The sequence below is a fragment of the Topomyia yanbarensis genome, chromosome 3 (assembly GCF_030247195.1).
Source record: "Topomyia yanbarensis strain Yona2022 chromosome 3, ASM3024719v1, whole genome shotgun sequence".
In the NCBI taxonomy this organism is placed as follows: Eukaryota; Metazoa; Arthropoda; class Insecta; order Diptera; family Culicidae; genus Topomyia; species Topomyia yanbarensis.
The window spans coordinates 5,878,623-5,894,857 of record NC_080672.1 but is presented as its reverse complement, the minus strand read 5'-3'; the positions used below and the strand labels follow the sequence as shown (position 1 = coordinate 5,894,857).

At 38.3% G+C, this 16,235-nt stretch overlaps 1 protein-coding gene across 1 annotated transcript; it reads left to right on the top strand.

Annotated features, from left to right (window-relative positions):
* Positions 1-3,083: 3,083 nt before the first annotated feature.
* Positions 3,084-12,196, top strand: LOC131689083 (laminin subunit gamma-1). Its single transcript, XM_058973879.1, has 12 exons — positions 3,084-3,137; positions 3,842-4,099; positions 4,563-5,129; positions 5,185-5,494; positions 5,924-7,312; positions 7,824-8,021; positions 8,239-8,352; positions 8,407-9,709; positions 9,776-10,025; positions 10,186-10,272; positions 11,475-11,775; positions 11,841-12,196. Exons 2-12 carry the CDS (start codon positions 3,965-3,967, stop codon positions 12,050-12,052), a joined length of 4,866 nt encoding a protein of 1,621 aa, XP_058829862.1. The 5' UTR covers positions 3,084-3,137; positions 3,842-3,964; the 3' UTR covers positions 12,053-12,196.
* Positions 12,197-16,235: the final 4,039 nt, after the last annotated feature.

Here is a 16,235-nt window from a genome sequence, read left to right as displayed (position 1 = left end):
AACCGTATGCTTTTCGCATATTCATGTGTGTTCTAGAATGATCGCGCGCGGACCGTTAATCTGATACTTAATTTTTCGTGTACGGTTTAGATTCTAGAAGAAAGTGGGTTCTTCCATATCACTAGATTTCCCAGTCATGTCGTCGTAAAACGTGTGGTCTAGTTGTTGGTACCGAGGATAGAGACTTTCGGACGATCCCGATTCATAATCGCGTTGAGATCGCGTTGGTAAGTTTATGAGTGCTGAGACGTTCACCTTATCACCAGGGTGTTATCATGTTTACGAGTTCGTGGGCGTAGGTTGCTTGGATAATCGCGAGGGGCTCTAACGGCTGGATGCTGAAATGATTTTGCAACATATTTGCAATTGAATTGATGCGCGAACCGTCACTCTGATATTAAATTTTCGGTGTACGGTTCAGATTCTAGCAGAGACTGGGTTCACTTATATCGCTAGGGTTCCCGGTCATGTCGCCATCATACGTGTTGTCTAATAGGTATGAGCGTATTTTCTTAATTGGTCCAGCTAAAGGCATGGACCTAGGCTTCTAGGATCAAGAATTCGGACGTGACCGATTCGCGATCGGCATTTTTGTAGGTTCCCGCTTGAGATCGCGTTTGAGAATGTGTGAGTGTTAAGACGTTCACTATCACCATCTTTGTTGACCCAGCTGAAGGCAGGTGAAGAATGGCAGTATAGGACTCGAAAAGAAGAAATAAAAGACAATAGATGAGAGACGTAATAGATTAGACAGGTACAAGATACAGCTGAAGTTATGATCATAACATACATTAGTACTTCAAACATTACTAATACTTGAATAGCCAACCACCACACGTAGAACAGCCTTTCTCAATTATCTATTTGTTATTGGTTGATAGTTGGTTGTGAGCTGGTAAATAAAGGAAAGGTATAGAACAGAAAAAAGCTCACATCAGCCCTCCCGGCCTCCTCGATACACCGGGCGTATTATATTAATACTGAGTAGTCATAGCAATTGGTGGATTATTAACATGAAAAGTAATTAGCCTCTAGTAGTAGAACTTAGTGCAAATAGAAACTAAAAAGAGCGAAGGTCCTTATATTTAGATAACTCCATTGATTCTATTGTGGCTTGATGATATTTACAATACCGTCAATCAACCTGCGAGGGGTTATAGATATTTAAAATAGTTCTATCCAAATAATGAACTCAGCATTCCAAAATTTGCAACATGTGATTTTAAACAAGGTTAAGCGACATTTTTAATTTTATCTGACTTTTATTCGAAGAACCGCCACTGTGATATGACTCAACATTGACTAAATTTGGCATCCTATTATTACAGAAAATGGTCATGGAGTGGTATGCCGTCAAAAATGTACATATTGACAAGAACCCTTTGAGCACCCATACATCTCGAGAGATATTGGGCCATCATTAAGCGGAAACTGAAGAAGACCTAATATATTATTTAATAATAATTTAATTTAAACTTAATAATCAGTTTAAGGCTAACTGGCGTTCTGAGGCGAACATAATACGGGTACGAAGACTCCTTGCCCAGTTCTGCATCTTGTACCTGTCAGATTAGATTTGAAAACCACTTTTACCGAGTTTTGCGAACAATTCCTTCCTATCAAATTTCGTAATTTGTGGTTCATACGCCGTCTCCACATTTCTCTTTCTTCACCACGCAATAGCTGGTTCACAACACGTTCTCTTCAAAAATACGAAGAAAATATGAATGAAAGAAATGTCAACATAGTGCAGGTTTTGTAGCCGTAGAAAACTACTTGTCTAATCAGCATTTTGAAGATGGTTAACTTCATGCGGTAGCGTACGTGGTTTGACCGACGAGTTCAATGTAGTCGCGATCGCTTGCCAGGATACGTCGTGTAAATTATCTGTTAGTGTGTTTTATTGGACGTGTATAAACCCATTGTCTATCTCAAAACAGTTGCCAACAACCGATATTTTCATTAGAAGCCGAAATAAGACTACCTTCGAACCTCTTCCTCCCAGGTACTTTGACGTAAGACAGTCTGATCAGCTTAGTTTCAAACTACCGGCAATATTGTTTATCAATACTCCGGTACTATCCTAGACCAAAGGTAGATCCGGTGTTGGGAACCTGTCGTCGGTTTCGTACCAGCGGTCACGAACTAATTATTACAAAACGGAAGAGCTCATGAAAACAAGCGACTCCAAGAAATTGAGTTATTCGCATCCACGATGCCGATCTTATGGCTTTTGTCACAAACATACTCATTCATTCGATGATCGCCTGTAGGTGAATTGTGCTTCGCAAACTGCAATCACTGCAAACGGCACTGTTCTACCGCTTGATACGACGGCGAAGTGTATAGTTTGTCTGACAATATCCTATTGGAATCCATCCTTCAACACTTTAATGTGGTTTTTCATTGAAAAACATCGGGGTAAAGGATTGTACTTTTTAACACAAGTGGGACTGAAACAAGTCCAGTGGCCTGCCATTCTGCTCGAAAATGCAATACCAGTGCAATCCACTGCTAATTTGTCAATGAACATCGGCATTATAGTAGCCCTTTTTTCGTCGCTTAGTCATTTACCGCCGAATAATTGGTATTCTCATTGAGGATTTTTTTAAATTTGTTTCTTTGATGAGTGTGTTACAATTTCGTGTACTGACCGTTGAGTGGTATTGATAACTTCAAATTATAAGATAACTTCAATGAACATTATAAATGAATATTGTTCATGATTATGCTGCGACTGAAATAACATTGCCAAAAATAGAGTTTACTCATCTGGATTCTCATATTTTTCGAATCAGAACACTGTGTCTTAGTCTTGATCATACATATGAACCTCAAGAAGTAATGTATGCACTTTCTAGGATCACAAATACACCGACAATCTATGAGCCGCACATGTTGTGTTAGGAAATATAGTGTAAGCAATCATATGATCGTGCTCGGCGATCTGGTACATATCAGACTAGAAGTATTCAAATGTGTAGGTTAATCCAACCCCTACATAGTAACTATGTATTGAGGTACACAGAATAAGACAAGAAAGCGAAAAGATGAGAACTCAAGAGAAATGAGCATACATCTCAGAAATATTCAGTTGCACTTTAGATTCCATACAGCGTGGAGGTTCGGTAGTTAAAGTACGAAATTTACTTGATAGTTTTGAGCCATCTTGATTCGCTTATAGGTTAAGTGTGGATATTCAGTTTGTTCGTCGTAAAGTTACGGAAAACACTCCCATTTTAACAGAAATTTGGTGTACATTAGCATAAATCAAAACTTTAACATGAATATTTCTAAGGAAGATCTGAGTAGGGAAACTATACGCATGCTAAGGAACGCATGCTGGAAACATTGGTCTCAGCCTAGACCTCGTATTATCTCGTTTCGTGATAACGTTTTTGTACTTTTCACTCTGTACTCGTTTCACTTTATATGAATGCCATCAAACTCGTATTTTTTAACTGTTGGAATTTCAATTTATGCTTAAAATTGTAAAAATAGCTGAAATATGATTTAGCGTAATAAAACTGGTGACGTAATCAAAACTAATAAGCTGACATTGTTTCAGTGATATCATTTTTATTTATTTCAATCTTTCTTCGTTTGCTTCATAATCAAATTTACCAGATGTAGGGACGCAGTATTGAAGATGTAGAAAAGAAGTAGTCATACTGCTAATTCGCTGCGCGAGGGATTTTGCGGAAGCCAACATACAATGTTTATTTTAGTCAACTTCTCAAGATTTGGTTTAGTGTTAGTGTGAATATCCATGCTCCACCCGCCCGGTCGAACATAGTGTGTGCTGTTGTTTTTAAGCAAATAACAAATTTATATATTCCAGCCATTTTTAGTGGGGGACACGAAATGATGCTGAATTTTGACTTCCCAGTTGTATAAAGCAAGCATCGCTCAAAACTTGATTGGTTTATCACGTGCACAAATTAATTGTGCAAATTGATTTGCGATGTTGTCACTGCCAAAGACGCCAATATACTTCATATTAGTATTAACAATTGTAAGGACACCTGTGATTAGAGCAAGTGAAAACACTCATTATCTGCCACCTTTGGAATGTTACGATCCTTACGGAAGACCACAGGTATGTTCATTAGCAGCGATATTCTAGACTTTTTTGCAGTTTTAATTAGTACATCTCGAAAAAAGGTTATAATGTGAACATAAATAAGAACAACAATAATTGATCATGTCAGCAATATCAAGTGTGACCGCACAGGATAAACCTAAGTTAGGTGCGCAATCTTGAAGTGGTTGATGTCTGTTTCCGGTTTCAATTAAATCTAATCTGACTTGACATCATATTTAACATTTCTATAGCTATAAGTAACAAATGTGTAATTGCTCTCACACTTGCAAAAAAATTAGTATAATGAGTAGCATAACCTACTCTGAATCAATCCACTCCGGAAGTATAGCATACTATCACAATTTTGATAAGAGAGTGAGAGAGGCCGCATACTAGCATCTTGAATCGGTGAAACCCTCAGCCTAATATGTTTGTTGAAGTTTATGATTACAACGCTCTTTTTTGTTTTTTTTTTCAGCGTTGCATACCGGAGTTCGAAAATGCAGTTTATCAGGTGGAAATTGAAGCAACAAACACGTGTGGTCAGGATGGAGATACCAATTTCTGCGTTCAAACTGGATATTCTAATCGGAAGAGCTGTGATGACTGTCGGGCCAGTCAGCATTCTTCACATTATTTGACAGACTTACATGACCCTACAAATCCGACATGGTGGCAATCGGAGACTATGTTTGAAGGCATTCAATACCCAAACCAAGTAAATTTAACTCTTAAACTGGGAAAATCTTTCGATATAACCTACATCCGGCTTGTGTTCTATTCACCACGACCGGAGTCTTTTGCAATTTACAAACGGATTACGCCAAACGGTCCTTGGGTTCCGTACCAGTATTATAGTGCTACGTGTCGGGATACATATGGATTACCAGACTCATTATCTGTGATGAAGGGTGAAGATGAATCTCGTGCCCTTTGCACTAGCGAATATAGTGATATCTCTCCGCTGCGAGATGGTAACATTGCCTTTTCATCACTAGAAGGAAGACCTAGCGCTATAAATTTCGAACATAGTCTAGAATTGCAGGTAAGCTTTATATCACACCAAGCTTTCATAAATGAAAAATTTAAACATATTTCAGCAATGGGTTACCGCGACCGATATACGAATCACATTGGATCGTTTGAACACTTTTGGCGATGAAGTATTTGGGGATTCTCAAGTGTTGAAATCATATTTCTATGCTATTGCTGATATCGCCGTGGGTGCCAGATGCAAATGCAACGGGCACGCTAGTGAATGTGTTACCAGCACAAGCTCCAGTGGACAACGAGGACGTGTATGCAAATGTCAGCACTTCACCGATGGACCGGATTGTGAAAAATGTCTGCCGTTTTACAACGATGCCCCATGGGGACGAGCAACTTCGAAGAATGTTCACGAGTGCAAGCGTAAGTGACGACTGTCTGAAAATCCAACCACAACTTTATACTCTTATCCATATCAGCAACTAAACTGATACATGAACCTGAAATATTTCAAGTTTCCATATAGGAAAAACTGGTCGATACGAAACGGTAGGGCAGAAGTACGTACGAAAATTATTGTGTTCGGTTTGTTCATCAGCGAAACAGATGCAGGTTCCCAGTCTCTAATTTGTAATTGGACGTTTTCTGGTAGTGCAAATTATAATGGGACTATCTAATTCATTGTTAGTTTTGCTGATAGTAGTATCTTTACTATTGCATAGAACCCAAACATTGAATCATTACACGTATAAAAACAAAAAAAATATTTCTTCGTTCTGGTATTTCGTTAATTGTAAATATGGATTGCTATGTGTTGCTTATTTAGCTAATATATATTTAACGACATTCCAGCCTGCAACTGTAACGGATATTCAACGAAATGCTTTTTCGATCGACAGCTTTACAATCTAACGGGCCACGGAGGCCATTGTATTGACTGTGGTGCTAATCGAGATGGACCAAATTGTGAACGTTGCAAGGAAAACTTCTTTATGCGCGAAGATGGCTACTGTATAACTTGTGGTTGTGATGCAGTCGGCTCACGATCATTGCAATGTAACGCCGAAGGAAAATGTCAGTGCAAACCTGGAGTTACGGGAGAAAAATGTGATCGATGTGAAAATAATTTCTACAATTTCGGTCCGCACGGTTGTCAACCATGTGATTGTGATGCAAGAGGATCGTTCGAAAATACTCCGTCCTGTGATCCTGTGAATGGTATTTGTTCGTGCAAAGAGAATGTGGAAGGGCGGCATTGTCGAGAATGCAGGCCAGGATATTTCAATTTAGACTTGGAAAACAAATTCGGATGTACTCCTTGCTTCTGCTATGGTCATACCAGTGAATGTACCAGTGCTACAGGTTATTCGATTGTTTCAACAACTTCTAATTTCAACAAACACAAAGAGAAGTGGACTGCTGCAACAGGAAATGGGTATCCGATCGATGTGAAGTACAATTCTAAAAGCCAAACCATTGGAGTTGGAGCACAAGGATACGAGCCGATATATTTCCTCGCTCCCGATCGATTTCTTGGTGACCAACGAGCTTCATACAACAGACTTCTCAAATTTCGCTTACAACTTGTAGGACAACCTAGACCGGATGTTAGCACATACGATGTTATACTTCAAGGCGCAAATAGTAGCATTTCGTTGCCTATATTCGCGCAGAATCAAGCTATGCCAGATGATGAGTACAAAGAATTTGCATTCAGACTTCACGAACATCCAGAATACTCATGGCAGCCATCCATGTCCGCTCGAGGCTTTATGTCGATTCTGAGCAATCTTACTGCTATTAAAATTCGTGCTATATATTCTGATCATGGAGAAGCCTTCCTCGACGACGTTGAGCTTCAAACAGCACACCGTGGGGCAGCTGGACGTCCTGCTACTTGGATTGAACAATGTACTTGTCCTGAAGGCTATTTGGGGCAATTTTGTGAATCTTGTGCTCCTGGCTACAGACACAATCCAGCTTTGGGAGGACCTTTCATGCCATGCATACCATGTGACTGCAACAAGCATGCCGAGATTTGCGATTCAGAGACTGGACGATGTATTTGCCAGCACAATACAGCGGGAGATACGTGCGATCAATGTGCGAAAGGCTATTACGGCAATGCTCTTGGAGGAACACCATATGATTGCAAACGATGTCCATGCCCGAACAATGGAGCCTGTATGCAGATGGCGGATGATTCAGTGATTTGTCTCGAATGTCCCGTTGGATACTTTGGTAAGTTTCTTAGCTTAGGGAATTTTATTTTTTCTGTGTAACCATCCTACCGAAGTTGTTACTTGGCGAAAATAATCAACAAAATCAATACACTAACTCTCGAGGTTAATTTTTTCACCTGAATTATAATATTTAATGTAACGTTATACTGACATTTTGTGTACAAATAATTTGTGATTTGAGACCTCTGTTCTGGTTATATGCATGAATTTTTAAGCTATGTTTTACATTCTAATGGAATTAATGGGAATTTATGAAGCACAGTGTGTCATTTCGTTTTTTTATTCTGCTGCACATTTGAAGTAATGATAAACTCATAATACATCAAACATAAAATCCTTCAGCCATTTAAAATGCATGCTTTGTTTCACACACACACACACACACACATAAAATATCCTTACTAATGAATTTATAGTAGATTCTTTCTATTTAACGATCCATAAAGTTGCATGAATGAACGATCGGACGGTGTATAATAAATTCTATTGTTTCCTTGAATTACATACAGGTCCTCGATGTGAACTGTGTTCAGACGGTTATTATGGTGATCCAACTGGAGTCTTTGGTGCCATCCGGATGTGTCTTCCGTGTGACTGCAACGGAAACGTTGATCCCAATGCTGTTGGTAACTGCAATCGTACCACTGGTGAATGTTTGAAGTGTATTCACAACACAGCTGGTTTGCACTGTGACCAATGCCTTCCAGGTGAGTAAGCCATCAACGTGTTGTCGTCATGACTAATTGTACTAGATAAGATATCAATTCGCTATTCGTGCACAAAATGTTGCGAACAATACAATTTGTTGGGTGTATATTCATTTTCTTCATACTATACAGAAAAGTTTGCAGCAATGATTCTGCTGGTGATTGGAGTTACTCTTTTAGTAAATTATAATTAATAATCCTTTTATCTACTTAATAGGTCACTTTGGAGATCCTTTTGCACTACCCCATGGAAATTGTGAAGAATGTAGCTGTTACCCCAGAGGAACCGAACAAACCGAAAAGGGAATATCAATTTGTGATGCGATAAATGGTAGAATCTTTTATTAAATTCTAGTGGAGATTATATTCTAATTTCGATTTGTAGGTAATTGTCAGTGCAAGCCTAACGTCATTGGACGCAATTGTAATGAATGCAAAAATGGATACTGGAATATAATTTCTGGAAACGGCTGTGAAAGCTGTAACTGTGACCCGACTGGAAGCTTCAACTCCTCATGTGATACATACACAGGCGATTGCTATTGTAAACCAGGTATCATTGGCAAAAAGTGCGACACTTGTGCTATAGCTCACTATGGATTTTCACCCGATGGATGTAAATCTTGCGATTGCGATCCAAGCGGTTCCAAAGGATCCCAATGTGATCAATTTGGACAGTGTCCATGTAATGATAACGTGGAAGGAAGACGATGTGATCGTTGTAAAGAAAACAAATACGACCGTCACCAAGGATGTCTCGATTGTCCAGCTTGTTACAATTTAGTGCAAGAAGCAGCAAATGAACATCGTGAAAAACTAGCAAACTTGAACAAAATTTTGCACGACATTCAATCTAAACCGATCGTTATAGATGACAACGAGTTTGCGTTGAAGCTTAGATCTGTCCAAGACAAAATTGATATTCTAGTGGAAGATGCTAAAAGCGGTTCCGGCGGTGGAGAAAAAACGCTCAATGAAAAGCTACAAGAACTTGAAAAACGTTTAGAAACTGTCAAGGATCTGCTTAATAAAGCTGATCAATCTCAAGAAACAACTGATTTCAAGATAAATAAAGGTACTAACAACGCAACGATAGCTAATAGTCAAATACAAGAGGCTCGACGTGAATTGGAAAATGCTATAGATTTACTGCAAACGGATGGAAATGCTGCACTAAATAAAGCGCGTGATATTTCTGGTCATCTTGGCAATCAAACTAATCAAATTAGTGGAATCTCACGAGAGGCACGCCAATACGCAGATCAATTCAAAAAAGAAGCTGACGATAATAAAAAACAGGCAGAAGAAGCATTAGAGAAAGCAACGAAGGCGCACAACGTTGCCAAAAATGCTATAAACCTACAAGCGAATATTAGTGAAGAATTCCGAACCAACATATCGAATGAAGTTCAACAAGCTAATGAAAAGCTTACTACAGTTTCCAAGCTAACAGAACAAGCACTTACAAAAGCTAACGAAGTGTATGATGAAGCACTATCATTATTTGCGGCTGTTAATAACTTATCACCTCCCAGCATTGACATTGATCATATAAAAAAAGAATCCAACAAATACAACAAAGAAGCGGACAAGATTAATGCAGACTTGGATAAAACAATTGAGGATCACAGTGGATTGATCACTGATGTAAGTGAGAATATTGAGTTGGCGAATATGCTGTTAGAAAGGTAAAAAAAATGAAAATCGTTTTAAAAAATAAAAACAGTTTACAATTGAAAACGTTTCTTTTTCAGAGCTGAGTCGCAAAAAGATGACGCCATAAGAACTGTCGAGGAACTAGAATATGCCAGAGAGTTAGCAGAAAAGGCTGTCGCTGAGGGAGACGGCACACTAAAGAAGGCAAACTTCACTTACCACACTTTGTCGGGATTCAAGAATCAAGTTGAAGAATCCAAACAGAAAGCTGCCGATGCGTTGGAATCCGTATCGAGCATAAGAAGACAAATTGATAATGCAATTGAACTGATAATTAACTCGGAAGCTGTAAGTGTGACCCAAAAACCTAAAATAGAATGACGCAGTTGAGATTTTTCGTGCTGATTCAATTATTCAATATTTGAATAATGTTAACAAAGCGGGAAATTGATCCTTGTTATATGTACACTTCAGATGCTATAATATTAATATAATTATTTATTTTTAGGCCCTAAAAAGTGCAAATCATAATGCAATTGAAGCCAGAAATAATGCTCAGGCAGCCCAGAAAAAGTATGCAGAAGAAGCCTCAAAAGTAAGTCTTAATAGAACAGATTAAATAATTCTATTTAACGCTTTGAAAGTAAATACCTCACTAAGAGAGCAGCCGCTGGTGCTCGGAGACAATTTTGCTAGGTTTTAAAGCGGACTACCGTAAAGTTAAGAGAGGTATCTACATTGCTGCGTCAAAAACGAACATTCTTTAGAAAATTCATTTCTTGACAGCTACAGAGCATGCTATTTAAAGTCAGCAATTCAGCATACTAATACGCTAATTGCTCAACGATAGCATCTTGGAGGACATCCCTAAACTAGAGAAACGCGATTTTGAAAACAACTCGTTTCAAGATTTAGTTTCGTATTACGCACTCCGTACTTTTCTTTCTTTGGCGGCGCATAACTTGTATTATTTTGAAAGATTTTCCCTTTAGCATTTTTTCCTGCTTTCTTGCTGATATTCTCTTCGAAAAAATGAATTTTTTAAACCAACAATGTAGAAATCAACCATATGCGTCCAATCCCAAATACAAAATATACTAAGCCACATATGCCCCATATGAAAAGTACCCGCGTATTAGTCTTGTGATATTTCCAAAGACATGAAAGTATTTTACTTCTGATATAATGTCAGTAGTATGTTGATACCAACGTGATGTTATTGAATGGTATAAGAAGAAATAGAAAAATGTTATGTTATACGTAGAGGAGAATCCTCCCGCCAACTCGAAAGACTTTTATCAGTCGGTTCATAGTAGTATCCTATTCCCCTTTTAACGGATACTCAATGCGCCCGTTCGCGAATAAAAACAACTTTTAAGAAATAACCCCATTTTAAAGATGCTCCACGAATAAAAATGTAATCGTTCTTCAATACGTGAAGTTTTGAGGATTGTTATAACACTGTCTACCGACAGATTATCACAGGGAAATTATCTATTTGCTGTCAAGTCGAATACTGTTCTTTCCCTTCGCCACCACTGATCATTCCGCGGCATTCGGTCATTTTTCGGTGAAAATTAAAACAAGATGCATTTGACCGCACGTTTCGACCCACTAAAACATTCATGTTGAATAAATCATTTCAGTCATATCGAAGAAAAATTGGTAACATTTTGGTTTGGACTCATTACACAATCTCTTCTATATTATAATGACATAATTCGCTTTCAGCATAAAAATAAACATGGCATGTATCTTTTTGTAAAATGTATTCTACTAATACACGATTTATTACAGCTCGCAGACAACATAAAAAAACGGGCAAACACAACAAAAAATACGGCTCGTGATTTGCGACACGAAGCAGATCAGTTGAATGGTCGTTTAGCCAAGACAGAAAACAGTCTAGCTGAGCGTGAAACCAATATTCGGAAAGATTTTAACATTTCCAAAGAGGCCAAGGAAAAAGTAGGACAGGCACAGCTTAATTCAAATGAAGCAAAATCTCAAGTTGAAAAGGCTATGAAGGAGGTGAAAGCTATAATTGATGAGTTGGCTGATTTAAGAGATATTGACACCAAAAGTCTGAATGCTTTAGGTGAGAATATTTAACATTTAGATAGTACAGTTCATAATTTGACTAATTCATTGATTTCATTCCAGATGAACGCCTTACTGCAGCCGAAAAGGAACTTGAGGATGCACAACTGACGAACAAATTACACGTTCTAAATGAATCAAAAAATCTACAAACCCAAAACATCAAGAGCTACCAACGTGAATTGGCAGAACTGGAAAATGAAGTTGCAAATATCAAAATGATAGCTGATTCTTTACCTGAAAATTGTTACAAACGAACACGACTAGAACCGTAAATGTCTCTCGCATGGACAAATCTTGTCATGAGCTTTATACTAAACACAGTGCCAATTAAGTTTAATGATGATCGCTCGTACTGAGTGTAGACATTATTTTTAGAAAATTAATATTTTCAAATAAACTCCTATATTGTCTTGAAACTTTTGGATGTCTTTACTAAAATACCGATTTGCAACATATTTGTCTCGTTGATAATGTACTAATAAGTAACCAATAGTTTTACGCTATTTACTATCTTACTGAAATTGGTGTTCTTAGAGGTCTAAGTATAATAAATTCAACATATGGTATGATTTCCTATTTTTCACAATTCGAAGGCCAAACAATTAGTTCAATCTAGTTCGATTTAGCATTAGACATGGTTGCGTCACTATCTACATTCAGTCATTCCGAAGCGTTTTACCCCACTTTTTGCGACCCTTCCGTTCTATCTGCCATCTTTATCTATCCGAAATGTCTCTAAGCGATTTGTGAGACATGTCGTTGTCGTTACCCCATATTATTGATTCGTTTTCCTCCAACTACAACTCAGCTAAATGGGAAAGATAAGACTGTACACGTAAAAGTTTGTTATATTTACGAAAATAGTTCATATTTCAAGTCAGAACCATAAATCTTTATCTCAATAAACCATGACACAAACTATCGTTCAAAACGTAACCTGTCATCTACGCCTATATATTTTCAAGACGTTGAACAAACTATATACATATACATATACAAATTTGATTCGTTGCAGGAAACGACACAAATCGCGCATTGCTTCCGTTCTAATTAAGAATATCTGTGTGTAAAAAATATTCCCAAAACGAATACTCAAATTGTAACCCTAGAAACAGTCATCGCAATATTTTTTCTGCCTCTTGTTAAAATTATTCATTATATGTTTGGAACATTAAAGGAGGTTCAGCAATGAAATGATATCAAGTTAATTTTGAACCTTAGTACTTTGAAACGAGTTAAAATATCAAGGAGGACAATAGTTCAAGAAAACGGAAATCAGGATTGAGGGGAAATTGATGCGAAGAGATCGGCTCTTTCCCTAGCTAACCACCGAGTGAACAACATCTAATTTTGGAAAAAGTTCAGAGAAATAAGCTAATCAATTAACCCCAAGTAACAGATAACTGCTTGATATAAATATTTCTGTTTGACAATTCTTATTACAGAGTTTATTTTCTCAATTTAAAATTTTTTTGAGTAAAGCCGTAAAGTAAAGTTTATATTTTTCCTGAAATCAATTAAATAATAAGAAATTATTATTTGATGTGCATGTCGTTGAACACCGAACGGGCAGTGCAGTGACCACGGGTATCCTTAGCAATTCGCCTACTACTATTGGCACATCTGGAGTACGTTGACTGCAATAAAAATCTCGGCATCGCGGCATAACGCATCCCCCGCACATAGGGTTAGAGATTTACCCAAATAAATTTTTCTAACCCGAAAAGAGGTGTACTCACATCGATGTGAACATATGTTCAAATAATTATTTTTACACCCCAAAAAAGACACCTGCGTCCATTACCGGTGGCCTTGAATACGCGACGTGATCAGAAAGGGAAACATTTTCCTAACGCCAGTGAGATTTACCCACAACTCACGCAGCTAAAGCTCGGGACGAACCCATTATCGTTCTCTCGTCGTTCGGCATCGTGTGCAACACCTGATGTACGCACTCACCCCCCGCAGTACGTCAGTTGTCGTAAGCATACCCCGCCGAGTTCGTCTTCACGGCAGCAACAGCGAAACAAAACCGCACACGCACCACCACCCACTACTGGTGCCTAGCGTCGACTGCCGTCTGAATCGCCCGAATTCACCACCACCTACTAGTCAGCAGTGCATACAACATCGTCCTTCGAGCACCAACACGGTGCAGTTTACCACCCACCCACCGGGTGGCTTACAACGAACGCTTCGTCGTACATCGTAGCACCGAACAAGCATCGTAGGTGGGCAGCGAACCCACCAACAGCCGACGCTGTTGAACCCCACTCACCACCCGAATGCGGAAAAGGTAACCGTTTCAGGAGTGCCTACAAGTAGGGTAAAAGGGTATAATACGCCCCACCGGGGCAAAATGCCCCTCTTCGATTCCCAGGATTCCTGAATTATCTAAAAAGTAAAAATGACTGATAACAGTATCGTTTCATGAAATCGACGTACTAAGTTAGTTTAGTATTTTCAATATGTTGCAAAACAACAATGTACACAAAAGTTTCAAAAGAGCTACTGTTATGTAAGCTCTCACCTTTTCCAATAGCATAACAAACAATTAGAAATAGTCGAATTCGATAGAACTATTTCAAGTAGCTTTCTAGAATATTATAGTTAAAATCTTATAGTTTTTAGCTTGGCTTAAAACTATGTGTGTGAGTAGAATTATTCATGTATTCACAACAGCTCTTCATCGGCCAAAACGCCCCACCCATTGTTGTGGGGCATACTCACCGATTGCTGTGGGGCATACCGTCCTCTTGTTGTGGGGCATATTACACTTTCACCGGGGGCATTTTGCCCTGGGTGAAAGAAAATACTATAATTTAGGCATCTTTGAAAAATGTTTAATAGTACTTGTATCAGGATGTTTTTAATAAAAAATTAAACGGGCACTAATTTCTAACTAATATAACAATAAATTAGAGTAGTTAGTGAGATGATCATAGTGTCGAATGGTGAAATATAGCTATGTTTGCTTAAGGGACCTGTTTACCCTACAACCACACATACGAACTTTTCCAGAGCGCGTCGACGGCAAGGAAATTCAAAAAGTTTTATTGAACAGTGTAACACTATTGTAAATTCTCGTTTACATTCAGATGTACGGTAGAGTGTTCTTTGAAAAAGTGTTACATATCTAAAAGAATTGCTGGTGACTTTCAGCATTATCATACAAATTGACTATTTCTCAGTTGGTTTTACCATAAGAGCATTGAACGATGAGAACCTGAACCCTTAAAAGTAAGTACTTTTTATTTATCATTTCATATCTTGATTTATCGTAAATACTTTGTTAGCGGCACTTTTGGAACTCTATATGGCGTATAATTTATTTTAATTATCCGGCAGTCGCGCTAGTGCACTGAGTGCACGCTGTTCTGAAAATCTAGCGAAATCGTCTTAGAGCAGCTGAGGCTGCTCGTTCAGTGAGCCATTTGCGCGACTTCCGGAGGGTTAAACAATCAATAATAACTCGATTATTTGAAGTCATGAACAATTTTCGTTGAAAAGTATACAATTTTTTAAAATTTAATTTTATTAAAGAAATAACGCTCTCGTTTGGTTTGGTCACTGAAAACTAACAAAGTTTCAATCTTTCAAATGAAATTTACAGATCGAAAATCTATTAGCAATATTTGAAGGTATATATAGTTTTAAAAACATTCTACTTTCTACTTCTGCCCAAGTCAGACGTACAATCGAACCAAGTGAACATCAACTAGCAACCTCTTGATCTAGTGTGCATTGTCTCGAGAACAAAGGAAACTTTTAATTTATTCTTGCCATCATGAGTAAAGTTGACGAAAAATCTCTGCTCCGACCCAATACAGCGGTCGTTGACCTTAAATTCTGTTCAATAAGATTGAGTTTTCGTAAAGTGGAATACCTCCTGAAGGTGCAGCTTAAGCTCAAGGTGGTTATGTATCTACAGTATCATCATCTTCGCAACGTGGTACTCATATCATTCAACACGTTAGTCCAAGCCGAACATTTCGTTTTGCAGAACAACTTGAAGCACGTGGCTCAAAGTGATAAAGTTGGAATTAAGATTCCCGTGTATATAGAAAAAAAAAACTATGTAGATGTAAAGCTACATGATCTATCACCACGTACCCCTCCTGATCTAATCGTAAAATACATGTCGCAATACGGAGAAGTAGAATCCGTTACACGCGATACGTGGAGAAATTTCTTCCCGGGTACACCTAACGGTGTTCTTGTGGTGAGGATGCGGATCGAAAGACCTATCCCCTCCCACTTGACTATAAAACTCAAAACCCACGAAGCTACTATTAATCAAACTACGTTATGCACCCATGAGGGGAAAACTCCTACGTGCAAGTATTGTAATCAGACAGCGCACCACGGACAACCTTGCGCGGAAGATACAGAGGAGAATGCATCTCTACCGATTTCCAACGAATCCACGGCAAACCAACCCAAAAAAGAGTTTTC